Consider the following 24,782-nt stretch of genomic DNA (forward strand, 5'->3'; position numbering starts at 1 on the left):
TTAAACTGAATTCAATGTATTGTTGTTGCTGCTGTTGTTGGACTTGCATAACTTAATTGTCTTTTTAACTCTTGTTGTCCACAATTCCTTTTATGTTTTCAAACAGTACACATATATTTTTATTATTAAAGCGTTTTGTGTATAAAATGTTTTTGGTTTTTTTTTTTTTTTTTTGAAAATTTTCTCATGGTTATCCCACACCAAAAATCTTTTGGTGATTTGTCATAGTTGGGCCATAAAGATGAGTGTTTTGTTTTTTTATTATCCATAAATTTATGAGAAAGCAATTAGTTTTTTTGTTGTTTTTATTTCATTTGTCGTTCATACAAGAAAAGCATAATAATTAAAAGAGCTATAATTTCATTTATTACTTTCCACTCAAACACACAAGACGATGAGAGACAGATTTTTTTGGATAATAATATTTAGGAGGGAGACTTGTATGTCGTGTTTAATTATTTTTCTTGTTGGAAAAATTTTGTCAAATTTTATTATTTAGTAGTTTTATGGAATAGATTTTTTTTTATGGTTCATTTATGTTTTAGACAGTTTTTCTTTTTTATTTTATGTTTAATTTCAAGTGCATTGTGAGAATACCAGTGCATTCTTCGGTTTTTTAATTTATGGCAACAGATCGCGCTTCATGGCCAAGGAATGTCCCCAGGGTTTTATAATATTTTTTTGGAAAAATCACGTTTTATGTTTTCAACGATAGTAGATGGAAAATGTGCCGGTCATTGCCCTTCATTCATCAATATATCATGATTCCAATGTAGATCGAATAATATTATTGTTAAAGAAGTTAAACAGCCTTATTCTGAATGTAAACTCCCCGTGAATAGAGACAAAACGGAAATTTACGTTTCGAACAACCCTGATAATTTGCATTAAAAAAATAATAATAAAAAAATCTGTTAAAAAATCGAAATAATTATTGAAATAACATAAGAAGTAGAAAGACAGTGCTCTTGAAACAACTTTAAATGGAAGGTGCTTACACCAGGGAAGTTTTTGCGGATTCTGAAACTACAATGTTCATAGATGAGAAAAATAATGAAAAATCGCCGGAGCGCTTTTTAAATAAATCGCGATTCAATTTGACATTTTTAGGGGTTTTTGAGGATTTCACGATTTTGCTTGGAAACCGCAAGTTCTATCGAAATGGGACTAAAGAAAATATTGTAGCTATGAAAATTCTCTACAAGATTGACCTTTATGATCTTTTCGTAGGTTTTACCGTTATTGAGAAATAGAAGTTCAAATTGGGACAATGCATTGAATGTATCGTCTCCTTATAATTTTTATAGCTACAATATTTTCTTTAGTCGCATTTCGATAGAACTTGCGGTTTCCACGCAAAATCGTGTAAACCTAAAAAAAACATAAAAATTTCAACATGAATCGCGATTGATTAAAAAAGCGCTCCGGCGATTTTTTTGTTTTTTTATTTCAAAATCCTCAAAAACTTCCCAAGTGTAAGCACCTTCCATTTAAAGTTGTCGCTACCAGAATTAACGGAGAGTGTCGCAGTTCGCCAAACATAACCATCGTGTCACCTGGTCTGACAAATGAAATCACCTGACAACCCGTCGTTTCTCTTGGCACAGATCATTTCCCCATAATTGTCTCCATTTTCGTCAAGTATGGAAAAGCTAATTGGCCTAGTTTCATAGAGTTCACTAATCACCGCTTTAGTAATTCTCCCAACCCTTCTGATGTTCGGGTAACAGAAAGGTCATTCCTAGACATTATCACTGCTGCCGCCGCTCGTCATATACCTGCTGATTGAATACCCGAAGTGAGACCAAATGTTCCAGCGGAGGCGACTGAGTCTGATGAACTTCGTCGTGCCAACCCCAGGGTCAGAGAGCCCACACAGGTTGGTCGGTGAGCATAAACGGAACAATTGTATAAATCATCCGAAGAGTTGCAAAATAAGAGCCGGAATATGTGAATTGTGGGCAACGGTTAAGTCAATCTCGAACCCTGGAAAGAAGGAAGATAGCACCTCAATCACGTTTGGCGACCTTACGCTGACTGATTCGAAGAGGTGCGTATGCTATTTTAATCGACAGTTTGTCGAGCACCTTTGGAATGACAAGGCGAAGAGAGGAGAGCTACGTCGCTTTAGATTTCTTCTTGCCAAGGATGAACCACCACAATTTACAATGGATAATGTTTGCGAATGTCATCAGGAATGCTAAATCATCATCGAATCTCCATGGTAATGCTGAAACAGCTAAATAAGCCGGGAGTCGAGTATCTCACTAAAGTTCTCAAACTGTCTCTAGCCGCCCTCATCCTCTTTAAAGTCTGGAAAATGGTGATCCGACTACTGAAGCCAAACAAATATGCCAGCAAAGGTGAATCATACAGATTTCGCTGTTGTTGCCCGTAGCAAAGACCCTTTAGGCTTTTATCCTCTCCAGCGTCAGAAATAGCCATCCAGTCGCCAGTCGTACGTCGATTTCAGGAACAAGAAGTCCAAGCCCGTAGAATGAAACAGAGAGATCCCCAAGGTAGGGTGATATCTCCGGAACTATTTAACCTCTAGTTCTTCTAAGATTGTAAAGTATGCGAATGATTGTACAATATTGGAGTAATTTACCTTCCCTGATGTCATTTATGAAAGGCTGAACTGCTATTTAACAGATTTTACCACATTTTTCCAAGCGTGGAATATGCAAATATCCGCCACTAAATTTACGGCCACTCTGTTCACCACATGGATGGCAAAGGTGAGCACTGAGTTGAATGTCATGGTAATGATTCTATGGGTGACTAGGTATATCCTTCTCTCCCCCAGATAAAGCGTGCTTACGACGTACTCTTTCGCCCGAGCAGCTTCCTTGTAGATAGCCTTGTGAAATCCTGACATCGGGTTGGGATTTCAATGCCCTCAGCGGAAAGCTGGTAAACATGGACATAGTGTCTTACTTTGTCCTTTTTCGCTTAGATGGGTGGATGATATTGACGCCAAGAGGTTTGCGTTGAGCTGAAAACTCATCCAACGTTTGAGTAAATTTTTGTGTTGGGCGTTGAGAAAACAACATCAACAACAACAGGGCGACGCCGACACCAAAGTCCAGCGTTCATGCCGAACAGTGTAAAAACGGTCAAAACGACACAAAACTTTACCCAAACGTCGGATGTGTTTTCAGCTTTAGAGTAACCAATGTCCGTACTTTTCTATCGATTTGCAGTTTCTAGATGTTCTTTTGCTCTTTGCACATGAATTCGCCTTTAAAATTGTACTCAGTGACAAGTACATACTTCCTGAGAAAAGGCCCTACGACATCTACGTCATCTCTCGAACCGTATTCTGCGTTGGTCCAAACTTTGATTATGGTAATATTTCTGCGAATCTTAGATAAAGTTCGAAGTTGGTGCTTATCGCTCCACTAGGTTGTACACGTGATATCTCTTATACGGAGCAACCGATTTGGTCCAAACTTTGGATTGGATCCAAACTAAGTTCAAGTTCGAAAATGGACCATATCGGTCCACTCCTTCCGCTACTTTCCCCACAAATGTTCAAAATTGTTGTTTAAGTTCGAGGATCCTCTGAAAATTTTTATCTAAGGTAAAGTCCATGCTTCCTGATTAGTAGACAGCGGAATCCTATGCAAATGCATACATGGTTACGATGGTCGTAAAGAAAATCTGATTAGACAGAAATTCGTTTTATCACAAAATAAAACGAATAAAGCCCTGAAGAGAATTTTAAACAGAAAACTTGTACACACATTTGTGTACCTACGAGTATTATTAAAATATTTCTTGCATAAAAAAATATGTAAAATGCATAAATTTTGCATATGCTACAACATTTTCTTTAGTCTAATTTCAATAGGACTTGCGGTTTCCAAGCAAAATCGTGAAAACCTAAAAAAACCTACAAATGTGAACTTTGATCGCGATTTATTAAAAAATCCATGCAGCGATTTTTTTTTTTTTTTGTTTTTGGATTTTTCTCATCTATAAACATAGTTGTTTCAAAATCCGCAAAAACTTCACTTGTGTAAGCGGGTTTCATTTACATATTTTCATTTCATTTTGTGTATAACATTGCTTTATAAGGAGGCGATACAGTCAATCCATTGTCCTAATTTGAACTTCTATATCTCAATAACGGTAAAAACTACGAAGATATCACAAAAGCCAATCTTGTAGAGAATTTTCATAGCTACAACATTTTTTAGTCCCATTTCAATAGGACTTGTGATTTCAAGCAAAATCGTGAAAACATAAAAACCCCTTAAAAATTCCAACTTGAATCGCGATTTATTTAAAAAGACCTCCGGCGTTTTTTTTTTTTTTTTTCGTTTTTTTAAGATTTTTCATATATTAACATTGTAGTTTCAGAATCCGCAAAAACTCCCCAGGTGTTAGCACCTTCCATTTAAATTTGATTCAAGAGCACCGTGTTAAAAAAGAAAAACTAGATGTTTTTCACAAAAGTATTATTTCAATGTGGTTTTTCCTGCTACAGTAACAATTTTTGAGAAAAATATTTGTAAAGTCAAAGCCTTAATCATCATTCATATTGTTACAGGAACCATTGACATGATTGCTGTAACATTTTGTATTATTGAAGTGACAATACCTATTCATACATTGTCGAATTGATAATGCATATTCATATCTTGGCCACGTAATATTTTCCACTATGATAAAAACTATTGCTGAAGGCACAATATTAAACATAATATAACAATATATTTACAATTTTATTTATTCCCTTTTATCGATCTTTAAGTCTCAGATTTTAACGTGTATTCTCTTTTTTATCCCTTTTAATATAAAGTTTCAAGTATTTTAAGGAAATACTTTTCCCGCCTCTCCTATATAGCCTTTGCTCACTTCATTTACTATTTTTTTTTTTTTTTTTTTTTTTTTTAAACTTATTACATTATAACATTTTGAAAAGTTTTACTTAAAACTGTAGCTGTCTTAAGATGAGAGTTTGAAAATTGAACTAAATAGCTCTTTTAAATTCTGTAACTCGTTAACTACAGAATTACCCGCAGTTAACGATACATGCATGTATCCTGGTAATTGTCGCCATTTATGAGTAAGTTAGCGATCAAAGTAAAGTTGTAGCTAAAATTTAGTAATATCATCATAGGTGTTGTCAAGTTTTATTTAAAAATTTCATTCATAGTTTTGCCTTTTAATTTTGCAGTTTTTTCTTGGTAATGACAAAAAAAGATACAGGTTACGACCATATTGAGGGTCAAAAAAAATGTTTGTGATATAAAATTCAGCAAAAAGTAGTCAGTGTCGATAACTCTTTGGTCTATATTAATATAGAATTAAAAATATATTTAAAATTTACCATGCTTGTCATAAATAAATAAAGTTCCGAAATAGTTATTCATATGCATAACTAATTAAATAATTACTTTACTAAAAATTATTTATTTAACAATTTGCATTTGTTGTTTTTTTTTTTGTGTTATGCCTAAACATAAACATTTTGCTTTTAATTCTATATTAGCTATAACACTCACAAACATACTATTATTTTTTTAATATAACTTATTTAATTTAATTTATTTATGCATTATTTATTTACATTCCTTTGTTTACTATAATTTCTAAATGCTTATTTCGAATTATGTATTAAGTATATAAAATTTAAAAACCAAAAATTATATTTTTTTAATTTTAATTTGATTGTGTAATTGCATGGCTTGAATTCGGAATTTCTTTTGCAGGCAACATTGAGCGCAGATCATCGGACAAAAGCGACCAATTGACAAATTCGTCATTTCAAATTGAAAATAACAAGCAAAAATGCATTCATTTAACAAACAATAACAATTCGGCAACACCAACAGGTCTGTGTAATTAATAACAAAAAAAAAAAACTAAATAACTACAACCAAAAAAAAATTTAATTATTTTTTTTAGCAAAACGAATCTAAATTATTTTTGTAAAGTCCTCTATTATTTGTTCTAACCACACCTACTATGTCACTTGTTTGTTTGTCCACTCTGCCCCCTCAATCACCCCTTGAAACACCCCGTTTTTTATGTCACAGACTTTCCGAATGAAAGTTTATAAAAAAATTCTTGAAAATAGCTTGTTTTTAAAATATGAAAACATTTTACTTTTTTTTCTACTCCCTCTACCAAATTTACTCACTGCAACCCCTTTGCGTCTGTCCGTCTTTGTTTTAAGTCTTTCATTTGTTGCTGCCTCTCTAACTAAAATACCATGCCATAATATTTTCTTTATGTTGTCATATTTGTGTTTTATGTTTTTCTTATTCATGTTCTTGTGTTTTATTTCGTATTTATGTTCTTAAACTATGTACTTTCTAATAACATTCAATGCTGATATTCTTCGTATGAAATCCTATTTAAGGCAAAATTTTCCAAAAATTTCAGCTGAGAAATGGAACAGTGGCAGGCTTTTATGATGGAATTAGTTTGAATTTCTTCTTCAGCAAAATATGGAACTAATAATTATTATTAGGATTGTGCGTGCCACTCCCGCATTCCCGCCTTGCACACTGAATTAATAAATGTTTTATTAATATGAAAGAAGTCTTTTTCTTGTCTGTTCGAGAGAACATCAATATTCTCACACGTACTACTAGTATCGGAAACTAAATATTTAAAATTGTTTATTAGGACCACGTTTTAGTAGGAAGGGTTACTCGGGTAAGACTTCATAGCACCTCATGTTAATTAATTGACAGATGTTCAGAGCTTTACCTTTCGATTTTTTCGTCTATTATAAAGGCGGGTAACATCCCAGCAAACCAATCGTACTGACATCGTAACGGATCCGAAATCGTAACGATATCTTAACGAAAGTTGTATGAAGTGGTTGACATAATTTCGGAACGATTTCGTTCAGAAATCGGAAGAAAATCCTTGCGAAATTCAGAATGCGATTTTTTTAGTTTTGTAGTTATAGTAGAACAATGTAAACATTGTGTACGAATATGTTGAGGCTATCAGCACTAGCTTGAATTATTACATGTTGAATTTATATTTAAAATATTTAAAAATTGTATATGCGAATTTTATAACCAACTATTTTGTTTTTCGACAACAAACTAAAATGTTGCTTGTTAGATATATACAAAAGGTGGTTGTTGTGCGAAGGAAATTTGTTTCCGATATATCGATCCGAATTCCTACCGAAATCGGAAGAAAAACATTAGCATATTCGAAGGGAAATTTACATCCGACATTCTCTTCGCAATCGGAAAAAAATCTGAACGAATTCCCCTACGAAAAATCGTATAGAAATCAAAACGAAATCTCAACGATTTTGCTACCGAATTTGTTTCGATGTGTCGGACACCCGACATTTGGTTTGCTGGGATGTGAACTTGTGTGTATAGTGTGCCATTTTACACACTACCGCATCTCGCTTAACATTCTTCAACATATTCTTTTGGCTTCTTGCTTGATACTGACCTGTTCGGAGGTTCTTTCCTATGAATAATGCGCTCTTAAGTTTTATCCAGAATTTGACGTACGGATGGTGGATTTGCCAGGTTTAAAAACGAATCTATATGGCCCATTTATTTTATTGGTCGTTAACTTTAGTCGTTCCCATTATACGATGGATACAATTTTATATGTGATCGGGAGGAGAGTTATGTCCTGTAATTGGTACATACAGTATTATCTACATTTATGGGATTGGAAAAGTTCATCCATCGGCTATACGTTTCTTTTGCCTAATACTCAAGCTCCAATCATGGGTCACAAACATTTCGGGATGTAACTTATCGGCTCCTGTTCCTGTTTATTATTATTCTTCAGTCGGCTAACTGCTGCCTTGGCAACTTTGTGCTGGACAGAACATTTCCTATACCATCATCGGAAGTTTCTTCTGCAGTATTGACGCCATCGCTACTAGCGGATACTATCAGCCTTAAAAAACGTCATTTCCATAAAGCATGATATTCTACTACCAAATTTCTTTGTTCGCTACCTTGATCAAAACCAACAGTGTGGAGTTTTTAATGCATATTTAAATCAAACTAATTTTCGAATTTTCCATTTCCTTTTTTCCTGCGGTAAAGGCTTTTGTCTTTCCACCTATTTCATCTCTGCCGTTTGCTGGCTGCTTCAGGCAATGTTGATTTGAGTTTCAACTTTTTTCCAGTAGATCTTCAAGCATTTCTCAGCTTTTGGGTAGTCATTCAGACCTACAGATATTTCTTCTTCAGCGCGGAACAATTGACTACTGAACCAATTATCACCCCATGAGTAAGAAATGAATGAACATATTTTACGCAACCTGCGCCGTGTTTCAGGCATCAAAATAAACGCAAGAAGAGCTAGAATAGCATGTGCATTGCAGATGTTTGGAAACTGCCTGATCTTTACAAAAAGGGATCTCACTTCATTCATTGAAGTGGCGGAGTGGAGAAACTTCGTGTCGTTTCTGCAGATGCCTGTTTCCTTAATCTCTGTATTGCTATTTGTTGTTGTAGCAACGCAAATATGTTTGTTCGTGCATTAGTTCAGTTATCAGGTTTTGGTTCCTCTGTATTCAAACTCAAAAATTCTGCAACCTGGACTAGATGCGTCCATAAAAAATCAGGAGACAGGTGAGTGTGGTTAGCTGGGCAGCTAAACAAATACAGCGTGTCGTGTGGTCCCAATCCACATGCCGGACATGTGTTGGGTATCGTGGCGTCAATACGGCTCCAATACAAATTGAGGCGGCACTCGTGTTTGCCTTGGCAGCTTGCGTTCTTCTGTTGCGATGGCTGGGGGGTGGTCCCCAAGTACGGCATTCACACTGTATCTCTGTACTGCCTGCGCGACTGCATTAGCGTGAATGCTATCCATGCCTGCCTGATAGGCTCGTTGGTCTAGAGGTTCTCGTTTGTACCTTGTACCTGTAACGCCCAAGAAGATACTGCATAGACCACATCTTGTTGTGCTGATGCACCGCGAAACCCTTCGTTTACCCATGAAAATGTCCACTGGTGTCATGAGGAGGCATCCTGTTGCAGTCCTCAGGCCGGCATACTGGCAGGTTTGAATATTCTTCCACTGTGTAGCGCTAACATGTGGATATCACGCTGGTCCCGCATAGCTTTTCACAAACCGGCCTGAGGTCTTTATCAGCACCCCAAGTGCTGCCGGCCAGCGACTTTGTTCCTAATTCTGATCCTATAGAAAGGGAAGCCTGTCCATTAAATCGTGACAGGGATGCTCTTGGCGAAAACGCCCAAGAAGATACTGCATAGACCACATCTTGTTGTGCTGATGCACTGGCAAAACCATCGTTTGCTCATGAAGATGGTCCACTGGTGTAATGAAGAGGCACCCTGCTAAAGTCCTCAGGGCAACATTCTGACAGTTCTTAATACTCTTCAGGGTAGTTAGAGGTCTGAATCAGTGGGAGCCTCATTTCAACCGCCCAAGTGGTAAACAGTGTGGCAGTGGATTTAGCGGAGGATATTTTCATATTCATCAGATGAAAGAACTGCACAAGGTCAGCTATGTATACTAGAGTGATCCTACCAGGATCGGATTTTGATATAGCTCCGATAGGCCCATTTTAGGTATTTTGCGCCCTATATAGCTGTATCAAAGTAAGATCCGATTTTCACAATTTTTTGTAGGATTAGTTTTTTAGTCACAGCAATGAACTGGTAAAGTGCTTCCATCGATCGGGCCATAACTGTGGCATTTAGAGAATATTCGTTAAAAAATCACCTTTAGCCCCATACAAATGACTATGGAAACAAAGATCTCTAGGTTGGTACGGGTTAACCTTAATCGATCGCCATAAAATTCCATATATAAGGTTTTTGGATCAAATGGAAAAAATGGCGTGTAGGAAATCCAAAGAACTGTTTTTTGGGTCACTCTAATGTATACATTTAACCTATCGCGTATGTCATCGACGATATGACCCGACGCCAACCTGCATACATTACGATCTGTATGCCATCTAGAGGGTTTGGAATTTCAGAAAGGTAGAGGTTAAATATTCCTAAGGAACTCCCTGTTTTACTCTAAGGATTTTTAACTTCTTGTTTCTGAATTCCACAAACGACTGGCGTCTGCACATATAGTTCGTTATACAACGTTTCAAACACGGCTGGAGAGTGGTCTCCTCTATATCCCCCAACAGCTTGTCATGGATGACGGTATCGGTCATGGATGATAGATCAAGTGCCATCATGACAGTTCGATGGCACGGCCTGTTCGGATTCAGTCTTCTACTGATATGTGTGGATATGGCGGGTAATGCTGTTGTAGTACTATTCATTTTCCGGAAACCATGTTGATATTGGGCAGCCATTACCATTGGTGTAGATAGTATTCGATATTTTTGATTTAACCAACCCATGGAGCTCATCTTCCATGACAAAGCGAAGAATGCAATTCAGCACATGATGCTGAAATTAGGTGTGGGGAGAGATTTTTTCTTTTTGAAAAATTACTACTCTCGCACTACATTTAGTTGGTATTCACGCCCATGTATCGGGAACTACAAAGACAATTGATCCCCCTGCAGGTTGAATACATCTAACACATTCGATTGTTTAAGCTTTCCAATGTTTCAATTTGATCGCAGCCATTTTAATTGCTATAAATTCATCCTTGAGCACCACGGTCTGATATTCAAAACTCTCAATGCGTTTGTCGTCAAAGTGCATGCTCCACTTAGGTAAGTCGACTTCCGATTAATCGACTTTTTGCAGTTAAAAGTCTAAAATCGTAATCGATTTTAGTCTGGACGCAAAATCGGATAATCGATTATCTTGTGATCGATTTTCGAGTTTGGCCATAATTTGCTGACTTGGTGGTTTTACAGTTTTGGCGATTTTACAGTTTCAAAATAAAACCCGAAACTCGACGAATAGTAGACTATAACCGATTTTCTGCGGTTATAAAAGTCGAAAGTCGAGTTTTAAGACAACTGAAATAATCACCAGACCGAAAAATCGCATTTTTAGTTGTAGATCAAAATCGAAAATTCGAAAAATCGATTATTGCTTTCCATTGCCTATCCCTACTTCCACTCGTCTACAGGTAAAGTGTGCTTACCAAGTACTCCTTCACCTGAGCAGCTTCCTTGTAGGTCGCCTTGTGAATTTCTGACTAAAATGTGGTTGGGATTTCAATGTCCTCAGCTGAAACTGGTTGCACACCCTTGAGCTAATAACAAAGAGCTGGGCTTTGCTTCCACAAATACACAATTTTCTCCTTTCTTAATTTCTATTTCATTTTTTCTACACACTCTACTGTACATTTGCGTTCGTGTTCTGTCTGTTTAGTTGGCTTGAAATCCATGTTATTTGCCTAACTGTTACTTGTAATTAAATCTAGAGATCTTATCTGTATGTTTTGCTCTATTCCATTCTTTCAGTGTATGTATTATTGTTTAAATTAATTATATATTGATATGTGCATGTGTAACGTTTAATATTCTTATGATTATTATTTAAGTAGAATAATTCCCAAAAATTATAAATGTGCTTCCATAATTATGTATTGCAACTAAAATGTTGAACCCCACATAACCTATCTCTTATTATTATATTGGAATGCTTTGTTTATAGAGAAACGTCATACTCAGAATTAATTATAAAATTTGGACAATTGGATAATTGAAAACTTGCTAAAAGTTACTCTTGACTTTCTTTTATCTATTCTTTTCAAAGGTATCTTCACAATTTTTTTCGAATGTCTTCTTCCAATACTTTGGAATGTCATTTTCACCAATTCTTTAGAATAGCATTTTCATGAAGTAATTATAACTCATTCCTAAGAAAAAATTATATAACCACTTTCGTTTGGTTTTGCTAAGTTCTTATTTGGGTGGTCACAACAGAAAGTTTTGTTCTAGAAACCGAACTCAAGACAGATTCTAGCACCTCGGTCAACTTCCCTATTCCAACTTTTAACACTAAATTTCAATATTTTCTCGCTTCATACATATAAGCTTTAGCATTCGGCTACAAGGTACACGAAGCACGATTTACTGTAAAAGGTAGTTGACAAATAGGCGTTATGTATCCATTTGTTTCTTCTGAGAATTCTCCCGGATTTGAGCTAAGGTAATATAATGGACTTACAAGGCTAAAGTCACATTAATTTGGATCAATTTTTTTAATTAATTTACCTTAGGCTTTAATTTTCGTTCGACTGCAGAAAATTTTCCTGTTACATTTAGCAAGTGGAAACCAAAACGTAGAAAACATATAACATTTTAACATTTTAAATTGTGGAGCACAATTGCAATTATTATTAAGTATTCGATAGTTGCCAGTCTTTTAATGACAAATTTTAATATGACATCTTAATGTTATTTTGAAGTGAGACTTCTGAAGTTTCAAAGAATAAATCACTCCCTTTAAAATGTTCTCTCCCTCATTGCGACAGTCCTCCACAATAGATGACAACTAGTCCACTAAGTGTTGTTAAATTTACACTTTGCTGTAAATATTATGGCACAGCAGTTTAAATGTGGCAAAACGATGACAACGAACAACAACCCACATTTGTTGCTATTCAAAAAAAGCAAAAAAAAATACAGAAAATCAGTTGGGTGCCCATCACATATTAAGCGAAGAGAGGCAGATAGATGAGAACCGGCGAACCACATTATTCATTTATCTTCCACAGAGTACTCGTACATATTTAAGCTTGCATAATTGCAACAAAAATTTACATTTAATGCCCACCCTTTTACCCTCACTAAATGAGATGAGTGTCAGGCAATGTGGCGTGGTCGCCGGTCGGTCGGTCGTAACCACCACTTGGGCTAGATGATGATTATGCATCGATGTGAAAATGCACTCATATCATCTTCAAGGGCCATTTGTTGTGGTCTATTGGTAATGGTGGCGATGGTGGAGACATTGATTTAGATGCTGGCAAATGCATTTTGTCGTTCGTTCACCACAAAATTATGATGGTGGTCTGACGATGGGGTGTAGTGTATGTTTTTTTCACACGCTTCGCATTTGCCGCTTACTTGCTCTGGTGTGGATTCGATAAAACCACCATACAAAAAATGATTACTATTAAAAACATTTTTGTTGTTATTTATAGACATAGGAAGACCATGAAGTTGAACTTTTCATAATTGTGTCGAGTTCAAGAATAGATTTCAATGAAAATTATCGACACCGATGCTTAATGAAATGGAATTTAAAAGATGTTATTTTGTTCATGGTGCATGCATGGTGATGTCTTAAAATATCACATCTAATTGACATAAGTGATACTGAAAGTGTTCCATGGGATCCATATACGTCATTACCGGATTCACATTAGGGTGATGACTTTTCTACGACCTCATATCCATCCGTAGATCATATTTTGTTAAATTTTTATTTAAGATTAGAAAAAATCAATCACACAAGAAAGTTAACAAAGTATTCACCTTGCCATTGAAGGGATAAACATCAGTGATGGGTTGTCCTTGTTGCGGCAGGAGTTTTAGAAGTCTTTCATTATTTTGATCGCCCGCTCCCAACATTGATTGCTTCCAGCAATGCTGATTGGATATTTTTCATTTTTATAGTAGGTCATCAAGCATTTCAGAACTTTTGGGTATTCACTCTGAACTACAGATAGCTCTTCAATGTCGTCAAATCGGAACAATTGACTACTGAACCAATGATCAGTCCATCAGTATGAAATTAGTGAACAGATTTTACGCAACCTATTCTGGTGGCACCCGGGGCACCGTGGTAAAGTGGTACGCACGTCCGCCTTGCAATCAGAAGGTCTGCCGTTCCATCTTCTCTACAAGTGGTGTCGTAAGATACGACGTTCGGACTCGACGATAAAACTATGTCCCATATCATTGAGACAATATGAATCGGCGTGCACTCGTTGATATGAGAGAAGTCTTTCTTGTCCCTTCGGGGATGTTTGTGGGAACATTAGTATTTATGTTCCGGGTTTCAGGCATCAGATTAAACTCAAAAAGAGCTGGAATGGCAAGAGAGTTCCGGCGTACATTGCAGGTGTTTGGGACCCTTTTAAACTTTACAAAAGAGAGAAACTTCATGTCATCACTGTTTTCTTAATGTCGTGTCACCATTGGCGAAGGCTGTTTTCAATAATAATAATCAATGTTTGTTTATTTAGTCGACCCATTTAACTTATCTTCCATGCTGCAGTCCCTTGTCATTTAGCCGGCATTCACGCCTGTACTATCGGCAACAATCATCACAATTGATCCCCGCAGTTTGAACACATCTAATACCCTAGACAAATTAATTCGTGCATTATCCACATTCTTAATGCACAAAATCAAAGGGAATTTAAGTCCCAATTTACATTGGGCGAGTTTCCTTGCGGCAATTGCCATTTTGTAGGAGAGAGAGGTGAGGCATATGAGGTGTGTTCGTTTACTCAACAATTTGTACAAATTTGTACAAGTTCAGTAACTTCTTGTAATCGGCTAAGGTCTTTTGCATTGTACTGTAGAGTACACGAACAACATCCAGTAACAATTTGTAAAAATTTTGAGTAAACGAACACACCTATGGTAACCCTTTGCCTCTCAGCACCCTCTCTCACCTACAAACTGACAATTGCCGCAAGTAAACTCGCCTAATGTAAATTGGGACTAAACTGAATTTAGGTATTTCAATATGGCAATGCTGTAAAAGAGAGCCCATATTCATGTAGGAGAGAGAGCATATTCATGCTCTGAGACACAATTTGCATTGCAAACAACAACAAAACAATTGTTTACCAGCAATCAGCTGTTTCGTAAATGCATAAACTGTCGTCTGTCGCGGTAAAATTAAATGCAGATATTAACGCAAATTAACGTTGCCGCCTGTCTAGGGTATAACACATTCTGGAGTTTTTCTGCGATTGTTTGAGATTTTCTATCTTTCAATTTGAGCGCTTTCAATTTTATTTCTATAGATTCATTCTTGAGGACCACGGTCTGATATTCAAAGATCTCAAGGTGTTTGTCTTCAAAGTGTATGCTCCACTTCTCCAGATAAAGCATACTTACCAATTACTCCTTCACCCGACCAGATTTCTTCTAGATAGCCTTGTAGATTCCTGACTGAAATGTGGTTAAGATTCCAATGACCTCGGCGGAATGTTTGAAACACACAAAGCGTCTTGCAATGCCCGTTCGGTTATGCTTCCTTTTGTTTTTGTTGTAGCAACGCAAATATGTTCCTTTGTGTATTATTTCATTTATCTGGTTGTGGTTCCTTTGTATCCAGACTTAAAAATTCTACAACTTGAACTAGCTGCGTCCATAAAGAATGTGGAGGCAGGTCTAGAGGTTCTCGTTCATACTTTTTGGGACCTCTCTCTATCTCTGAAGATCTGTCCTGGCGTGTCTGGGTTGGCGCTTTCACTAAAACGGATGCTCACTGCGATAACACCCAAGCAGATTATCGCAGTGAGCATCCGCACCACAACTGCGATAACACCCAAGCAGATACTGCGTCGGGGTTCCACCGTGGTGCAATGGTATGAACACCCGCCTTGCACATATAAGGTAGTGGGTTCGATTCTCCCAGGCAACATCAAAACACTTTTCAACGGTGGCAAAATACCCCTCAGTAATGTTGGCGACATTTCCTGAGTATTTCAGCCATGTAAAACTTCTCTACAAAAGTGGTGTCTTAGACATGCCGCTCGGACTCGGCGATAAATTGTAGGTCCCATTATATAGATACTGCGTCGACAACATCCTGTTGTGCTGATGCACCGGTAAAACCTTCGTCTCCTCATGATGATTGTCGGTCGGTCCACTGTGCCTAATCACCCTGTTGTACTCCTCATTCTGGCCGGTTTGAATATTCTTCCACTGCGTACAGCTAACATTTAAATACCACCTTGGCGCCGCCGCACAGACCGGCCTATTGCTTTGTATGAGATCAACAAGGTTTTTATTTTATTTGTCAGAACCTTGTTCCTACTTCTGATCTTATCGCAAATAGTTGTGGTATGCGCGGACGTCATAAAAATGTTATCGGATACCGAATATTTTGGGGTAGTTAGTGGTCGGAATCAGTACGCCATCGACCAATATGTTCAGTTCGAGCCTCATTTTAGCCGTTCAAGTGGTAAACACAGGCAGTGGATTTAGCGGCGGATATTTTCATATTCCTCTGATGGAAGAACTAGGTCAGCTATGTAGACATTTAACCTATCTTTGCAATGTCTGTTCGTTATGCTTCCTTTTACTCGTTGATGATGCATTATCATCCTCGTACGGACTATTTGCACTGCTATAGGATGAGTCCGTGCTACTTTTAGAACAATCAGGTATCGCTTAGCTGGTAAGGGTGGACATCCATTCGAATTTTTGTGTTTTCTGCTCCGCTCGTACTCTTCCAGAAGTTTCGTTAGTTTTGAACAAATGGCTTGATCCGATATATGCGACAAACTCAATGTTTTGCTTCATAGGACTTTAAATAATGACTGCTCATAAATATGGTTTCTGTAAAAAAATCCTCCCTAAGAGAAAGCCAACGGAAAAACAGTTTCCTGTCATCGCCATCAAGCCAAGCATTCACCTACTTTTCTCTTGTTTTTCGTAGTCAATGTTTTTTTTTTTCAAGGTGGGTACTAACCCGATAACTGTCCCTTAGTCATATTGCTTATAAGTGAACATGCCAGTCAGTCGGATCAATACTATTAACTTTTTTTAGATGTGACAAAAGAATAGTGTTATTGTTTACCCCTGAGAACCCCCTTTGCTGACGATCTTCTCACTTGGACATTGCCAGTTAAACACGTTAGCATGAGCTTCCCTTCCTTCATTCTTAATGAATTCTGGTGTGGAACAAGTTGAACAAGTTATTTTAATATTAAGTATTCCCGTCCAATGCTCCTCTTGCCCCATTTACTCTCAGTAAATTTCTTTAAACTTATTTCATTTGCAACTACTAAAAATAAACCTATTTTTGCACAGCTTAGAAATTATATAGCATGCGGAGACTTTATTGCACAATTGTACCCACAATGTAGTCCCCTTAGAAACTATTTTTAAGAAATCTATTTTTGCCTATTTTCTTATTCTTCGGGAATCTACAATGTATTTTAGCTATAATTATAATAGTACAATTTTTTATGTAAAACAATATAATTTATAAACAATTTCGCCCTTTTCCTTTTCTTCAGATCGTATTTGTGATAATCGTAATGATAGTTCCGGCAATGAAGGCAATGCCGTCTTTACCGATGGACAAACTTCAGATCCTCAAAATAGTCCTCCACGTGGCGATCGAGACTTTATGCGCATGCAACAGCAGCAGCAGCAGCATCAACAACACCATCAAGCTTTAACGCCCGTCAATACCAGTGCCAATTTATTGGCCTCAATGGGACAAAATGCCAATAATGCCGCCAATAATACCGGAAACACCACCAATACAACTACCCCCTCTTCGAATGAAAAACGTTCACGTCTATTCAGATCGTCAAGTAGTACACCGGGTGGCGGTAAAAAGAAACAAACTCTTAGCTTAAGTGCTGAACCACGCTCAGTATTAGAGACATGTTTGTCACCCACCAATGTGGAACCACGTAAAATGCTGCTGGATCAGTTGAGTCGCATTTTTGCCAGTGAAGACTCAGTTATACCCGATGAGGTGACAATAATAAGTCCACCGGAAGCTTTAAGCGGTAGTAGTTTAGTACCGAAACTGACAACATTATTTGCGAATTCCTTTAAACCGGCCTTTGTACCCCAGAATACGGCTGAGGTAAAGGCCGTACTGCAAGCCCTTATGGGTAAAATACAAAAATAGTAAGTTATCCATCAGCCAAAAGCTAAACTCCATTTCCTAACATATTTTTTCTTTTATTTACCAGCTGTAATTCGAATGCCAAACCACCCACCACAGTGAAAATCCTATTAATTGGCGGCGACTGGCTACAGGGTGCTGCCCTGCGCCATTATGTTGATCTAATGGGTGTTCGGCCACCAGATTGGTTGAATCATCTACGTTTCTATATTGTGCCCATTGGTAGCAGTACGATTGCTCGACATCTCAGTCAATTGGATCAGACCTATGCTGCAATGTTTGGTTCAGACAACTGGTATCAACTATGTGAACGGGTGGCCCAAACAGCGGCCGCAGTTAGTGCTGTGACCACAGTCAATGCTACAACATTGGCTGAGACAGGTGCAGCCACCAAATCGGATATTGTAGAATTAGTGAATCGTATACAACGATATTTGCATGCGGCTGGACCCTGCACACAAATACCCATAGCTGAGGCTATGGTCAACTATAAAGATGAGGATTCATGTCAGATATTTGTGCCATTTGTTAGTGTAAGTGTCGACAAACAAAATGTTCTCCATACGATATGAGCGACGACATGTATTATTTTCTATATTTTCCCCACAGGATGTTCGTATTGGTTGTTTAGAAGGTCCCCAGGCCTCACTTGATCTCGAAGAAAACTATGCTCAACAATGTTTGGCATCTGCAACACTACAACAACAACCACAATTGCAACAACAACAACCGTCATCAATTACCAATCCCATACCAATTGGTAGTGCGTCGAATCCTCAAAACCCCTTGAATAGCCAAAATATATCCTCCAGTCTACAGGGCGGAGCAGGTGGTGGTGGTATTGTATCTGGTTCTCCACCACAAAGTGGCCGAATATCACCACCTCTACAGACACCACCCTCATCTGCATCCTCGCATCGTGAACGAATGGGCGATAGCTTTAGTGCTACACCGCAACATTTACAGGGTAATCTATTCAATGAAGCCGTAGAGTTACAAGTAGATTACTGGCCCATAGCCAGACCAATGGATTATTCAAGTTCTAAGGATAAGAGTGCTACCAAGGGCGGTGACCAGGGTGGCAAAAATAGCATTAAGAGTACATTTAGAAGTCTACAAGTTTGGCGTTTGCCACAAAATGCCCAATTGGGTGAAATATCGAATGGTTTGACCGTTTCGTTTGCTACCAAAGAAAAGAAGCAAAAGCAAAGTAAGTTTTTTGGGGGAGTTTTTATTTGCCGAATTTCGAAATAATTTCGTATTCTTCTTTTTGTTTCTTTGCAGTTATGCGCTTGGGCAAGAAAAAGGAAAAAGATCGTGATCTCGAAAAGGAGCAATGTGTTGAAGGCGTTGCTCGTTTAATATGCTCACCAAAACAGTCGCATCCAGTGCCATTGAGAGGTAAGCTAAAAATTATTAAATCTTTTTCCACTGCATGTCTTACAAAAATGGTAAATTGGCCACAAAAACAAAATCTTTAAAGTGCTCTGGTACAAAATGGTAATTGGCTCCAAGTGGCACTGATATTATATGGGACCCATAATGCCTCGCAGCTATGGGTCCCATGTGTTGTGCCGTGTGTATTTTCATTTGGCAATTTCATTAAGGTACACCTCCAGCAATTAAGTTAAAGGGAATATGCACTAGGGTTATAACTTTTTGCACTTTTTTGCAAATATCAAAAATACCACCACATAGCCGTGTAGAGCATGAAAAACTATTATGAAATAAGATGTAATTCGTTCTCTATCCCGAAAAAAGTTTCCGCACCAAATGGATTGAAGTTCAGTAATGCATTTTTTAATTTTATTTTTAAATCTAATTTAAAATCAATATCAAACCATTCTGGACCAATTTGTTATCAAATCTCAGCATTTCAGAGCATATTAGGATTTTTTTACAATATTGCCATTTTGTTGTTTTTTTTTTTTTATATAAACTCGCGAATTTTATGTTTATCTTTATTGTACCTATCGGACAAGAGAATATGGGGTCATTTGCAACGAATTCGCGAAAGTTACAGACAGTTTTTAATGACTTTGCCTGTGAGAATTGTATTTATTTACTATAAATATAAAAATGGTGTAAAAAATGTATAGTAATTCATAAAATGAGAACGGCTAGGCCGATTTCTGTAAAATTTTTTGTCGGTTATTCGTATGTTCGAGGAGAAGGTCTTTACGGAAGAAAATTTTGGAAAATCTCTCTGGAAAAGTCGGAAAATTGGAAAAATCGAAAATTGAGTTTTTGTATGAAATTTTATTGCTTAATAGCGAGACGAAGTTCGCCGGGTCCGCTAGTTTACTATAAATATTTATTCAAACAAAGCAAATTTAAATTTTTAAGTAGAAACAATATCAAAGGGGTTTTAGTAATCGCAGTCGGTGCGGAAACTTTTTTCACCGAATCGATCTTAGGAACACGTTTTCGTTATCAGGACAAAATTCCCCACACGGTACTGGTGTGGTATTTTTTTGGTTATAGCCCTAATATACACACTGTGTTACGATCAAAAAAGAGTCTCCTCGAAATAACGGGCTTTGTTTGGTCCAAATCCGTTTCATATAAATCGATGTAGCCCTGTCCATCCAGATGATGATGATAACTCTTGAACGGATCCACCGATTTGCTCCAAACTTTGCACCTTGTAATATTTGGCCAAACTTAGATCAAATTTAGATCAAATGAAGTTTGTTTATAAAGGTCAACTTTGAAGATAGTCTGGACTACTGCGATAGGAGCTATGTTGCTATTTACTGTGTCAGATCATCTTCTATTTAACACCTCATGTTGTTGTTCAGCGCCTCAAAAATACATCATTCCTGCAATTAAATTGCAAAGATCTCCACAACAAAGTCAGCAATATCGTAGACTTTATGAGTCGGTGTAACATCAGGGTCACCGCGATCCAGGAAACAAAGCTCATCCTCAACGGTTTTGTAAAGGATCGTACAGGATGACGAGTACTTGCCTTCTTGTGCATCAGTCTGTTCAGTACAGACCTATCTCGCTTAAGCTAGACTCTAGTGACCCATACATGGAATGTATTTGGGTAGCAGTAAACTGTAGGACGGAGATAGAGTTGGTTAATGTGTACGATGCAGAGGTGTTCCATGCGCTATATAAACGATATTAGTTCGCTTTTGGAGGGCAATAACCCTCCGGTGATAGGGGACTTCAATACTCACCATGAGCAAATTGAGAGCCCCACATTTTGCACGGTGAGCGTAGATAATCCTATAAGGATAAGAGGATATTAGTACCCGAACATTAGCGGAAATGCTACAGAACCAGAGCTGATAGTGTTGCTTTAACTGGCAGTTTATAGAGCAACCCGAGAGTGATAAGGCGAAGACGAGTTTACTACGCCGTACGATGAGCGATGTTGCGGGCATCACGGAATCTCAATGACAATGCTTAAGCAACGGGATGAACCCGAATATGAGTTTATAATAAGTGTCCTCAATCTGCCGTTATCCATCCATATTGTACCAGAAGCCTGGGAAGTTAGCAGGGTGGTCCCGCTACTAAAGCCAACAAGAATTCCTGCAAACGTGAATCGTGCAGGCCGATCTACCTCTTGTCGCCATTAGCAAAGATTCTAGAGGCACTACTCCTCCCCTTGATGAGAAACAGTTTCCCAGTTGCCCAACATCAGCATGGACTCCGGAATATGCACCAAGGTCTCAACCAGAACTGCTCTTTGCGACCGAACATGGCTCTTGACCTATCGAAGCCATGCAAAGCTGTTCCAGGATATAGACATAGACGTTGGATACTACCATGTATATGTGTGGGCACCAGAAATAAGGTCTCCAAGATCCGTAGAACCCTGAAGACCCCTGAGTTGGAAAACATACTCTTGAAGTCAACAGGCTAGTAGGCAAACCTAAACGGAAAAGATGGCTAGAACAAGGGAGTTTCCAAGCCGGGGTTATATCTCCGGAACTGTTTAACATCTACCTTTATTAAATTCCACACCGTCCAGACCGCATACACATCGTAATGTATGCGGATGATTGTACAATCTAGGCGTAGGGTCCTATCGTCGATAACATATGTAATAGGTTAATTGTCTACATAGTTGACTTAGTGCAGTTCTTCCACCTATTCGTCACCTGGGCGACTGAAATGATGTTCTCCCTGAGTAAACTGGTCGATGGTGTCCTGATTTCTACCACTAACCAAGGTTCTCAAGTCTCTAACCGGTAGCACTTCGGTTGCCTCTTAGTCACCTGGGCGACTGAAATGATGTTCTCCCTGAGTAAACTGGTCGATGGTGTCCTGATTTCTACCACTAACCAAGGTTCTCAAGTCTCTAACCGGTAGCACTTCGGTTGCCTCTTAGAAAGCAATAGGCCGGTATTCGGTAAGATATGACACTAGTGGACAGCCTTCTTGAGTAAACTCTGATTTTACCGGTGGATCAGCACAACAAGATTTCATGAATGCAGTACCTTCTTGGAAGTTTCCCAAAAGTACAAGCGAGAACCTCTAAATCAGCGAACCTCTCAGTCGGGTGAATAGCATACATATTGATGCAGTGGCGCAGGCTGTACAAAGATACACTGTGAATTCCGTACTCGGAGACCAGCCTTATCTGCCACAGCAGAAGAACGCCAGCTGCCAAGGCAAATACGAGTGGACTGACACCGCACAGTACGCTGCATCTGTTTAACTACCCACTCACTTGTCTCATGATTCTTTATGGACGCAGTCAGTCCAGGTTGCAGAATAACTGAAAAAGATATACGAACAAAGATTTGTGCGATGCTACAACAACAATTGATGAACCCGATATCATACGAATTCTGTATCTGATTTGGCCGATACTTTGAACATCGGAAATTTTCTTCCAAATGTACATCATATTGAACAACACCTTCCGGTACCTCTCTGCCAAAATATCAAACTTGTCTCTTAAGTGCAGTTGAAGGTCTATTCGAAAATTTTACTGTAGGTACCCCTTGAGATTTCGCTTACAGCGAAATGTAGGAAAGACAACACTTCTTGTGACATAATGGCTTGAAAGCTCTAAAAATCCTAAGATGACTCGAGTGACTCCCAAATCAGATGACGTTTTAGGATGGACTAATAAAGTAAATTGAGTTTAAGTAATATCACTCCTCGGATCGTGTTGAAATTTTAATAACTTGTAATTTTTGTAAACATGACAACGTTTTTGCTAATGCAAGCCAATACTCCAGAGGTATGGGCCCCGAAATATCTTAATATTAGGGCCACTTCTTCATACACTTTTGTTGTTACCAGTCTTTGTGGTCTCTGTTACAAGACTATACATTTTTTCTCCATACTTCGTTTGATAATGGTACGAAGATTCCAAAAACATCTCCCTGTGGAATAATTAGGCCCACTGTTCATGATACATATATGACAAACGCCCAAAAGTTTACGCTGGAAACTTCCAAAACTCCAAAACTTCATCTACGAAAATGGTATTTACTTTTAAAATTTGGATCTGTTCGTAGTACATGTAGGTCCACCACTATGTTTATTATTTTTTGTACAGTCATAAACCTTTTACTTTTTGTAACATTATGTTCCTAAATAACAATAATAATATGTTCAATAATTAATTAATATATTATTTTTAATTTATCTTTGCAGTGTATATTGATGGCACAGAATGGACTGGCGTTAAATTCTTCCAATTATCATCGCAATGGCAAACCCATGTTAAAAATTTCCCAATTGCTCTAATTGGTTGTACACCAATGTCATGTTCGGAATTATCCTAGTCATTTTCTTAAGTAATATCATAGATTTAAAACAAACAAACAAAAATTAACCTACCTATAAAAATTACATATACATATACTAAAAAGCAAAAAAGAAGAAGAAGCAACAACAACAAACCCTATAAACTATAAATACACTATAGATAAAATAATAAAAATTACTAATTAATAACCGTCAGTTAAATTTTATTCAGTAAAACTAAATGAGAAAATAAAAGACGGTCTAAAATATTACTCATTTTTATTGCAAAAAAGAAAAAGAAGAGCAGCAACAAACATAAAATTGCTAAGTGGTTTGATGAATTTGAGTTCTTTTTTTGATATACCTATATTGGAATTGAACTTCTAAATATATATTTTGTTTTGTATTATTTTTTTATTATGATTTTTTTTTTATATAAATATAAATACATATATTTTTTAATTTACTGTTTATACATAAGAATAATTAAATAATAATAATAGAAAATAATTGTAAAAACAACCCCTATATTTAAATAATAATTAATAATACATTGTAACAATACAAGAACATATAAATATTATTATAAAAAAATATGATAAACCCAACAAAAAACACCGAGGCCTAAGCCTTAAAAAAACTGAGCAAAAATATACAGGCATAGACTCAATAATATTAAAAAAGAAATGAAACATTATTATACAAAAGAAAATAATCAGAAATAAAACATCATAAAAATTTAAAGTTGAAACGAATTTGTTATTATGTGTATCCAAAAAAATATATAACTAGGCACACTTATCCCCAGGCGTACATATTTCAGTGTTCTCAATAAATTGTGGAATTGTGGTTTTACAAAAAGGCCAAAATCTATGTAGTGCGGAAAATTTCTTTAATTCTGACGAACTGAGTACATATATTGCCGTGAATGAACATAATTGCAATGGGGGGTTATTCTGAATGAAAACTCCCCGTGAGTTCTGTCTCTCCGCCGTTTAAACGTAAGAGAGAAAGTAAAAAATTCATGGGGAATTTTCGTTCAGAACAACCCCAAATATAAAATATTTCAACGTGTGACTAACGCGAATCTGGGTCCAGACACGTCAAACTGGAATTTCGACATTTCCCGAGTATTTCAGCAAGGTAAAACTTCTCGACAAGCCACTGTACCCGCACCACTTGCATGAGAAGGTGCGGCATACCTATGCAAATGAGTTCTGTTCAAAAAACCGATCGATTTTAGTTTTTTTTTTTCAGCAGGGATTCACAGTGTATGGCAACATAAATATAAAATATATATAAATTTATGAAATA

At 37.2% G+C, this 24,782-nt stretch overlaps 1 protein-coding gene across 31 annotated transcripts in view; it reads left to right on the top strand.

Annotated features, from left to right (window-relative positions):
- The window catches only part of KrT95D (phosphofurin acidic cluster sorting protein KrT95D), a 327,318-nt gene extending 303,552 nt beyond the window's left edge, over positions 1-23,766 (top strand). For 21 of the 31 annotated variants that reach the window (XM_073960285.1, XM_073960280.1, XM_073960298.1 and 18 more), the window contains 5 exons: positions 17,122-17,749; positions 17,815-18,280; positions 18,357-18,957; positions 19,032-19,148; positions 23,376-23,766. In XM_073960285.1, coding sequence (XP_073816386.1) covers positions 17,122-17,749; positions 17,815-18,280; positions 18,357-18,957; positions 19,032-19,148; positions 23,376-23,506 — 1,943 coding nt within the window. In that variant the 3' untranslated portion in view covers positions 23,507-23,766. Of the gene's footprint in view, positions 1-5,720; positions 5,844-17,121; positions 17,750-17,814; positions 18,281-18,356; positions 18,958-19,031; positions 19,149-23,375 lie in introns of all 31 variants that reach the window. The other 10 variants (XM_073960276.1, XM_073960287.1, XM_073960279.1 and 7 more) reach the window with 1 other exon arrangement.
- The last annotated feature ends 1,016 nt before the right edge of the window (positions 23,767-24,782 follow it).

Source organism: Musca autumnalis, unplaced genomic scaffold, assembly GCF_047663935.1.
Source record: "Musca autumnalis isolate F117 unplaced genomic scaffold, ASM4766393v1 scaffold_1, whole genome shotgun sequence".
NCBI classification, from domain to species: Eukaryota; Metazoa; Arthropoda; class Insecta; order Diptera; family Muscidae; genus Musca; species Musca autumnalis.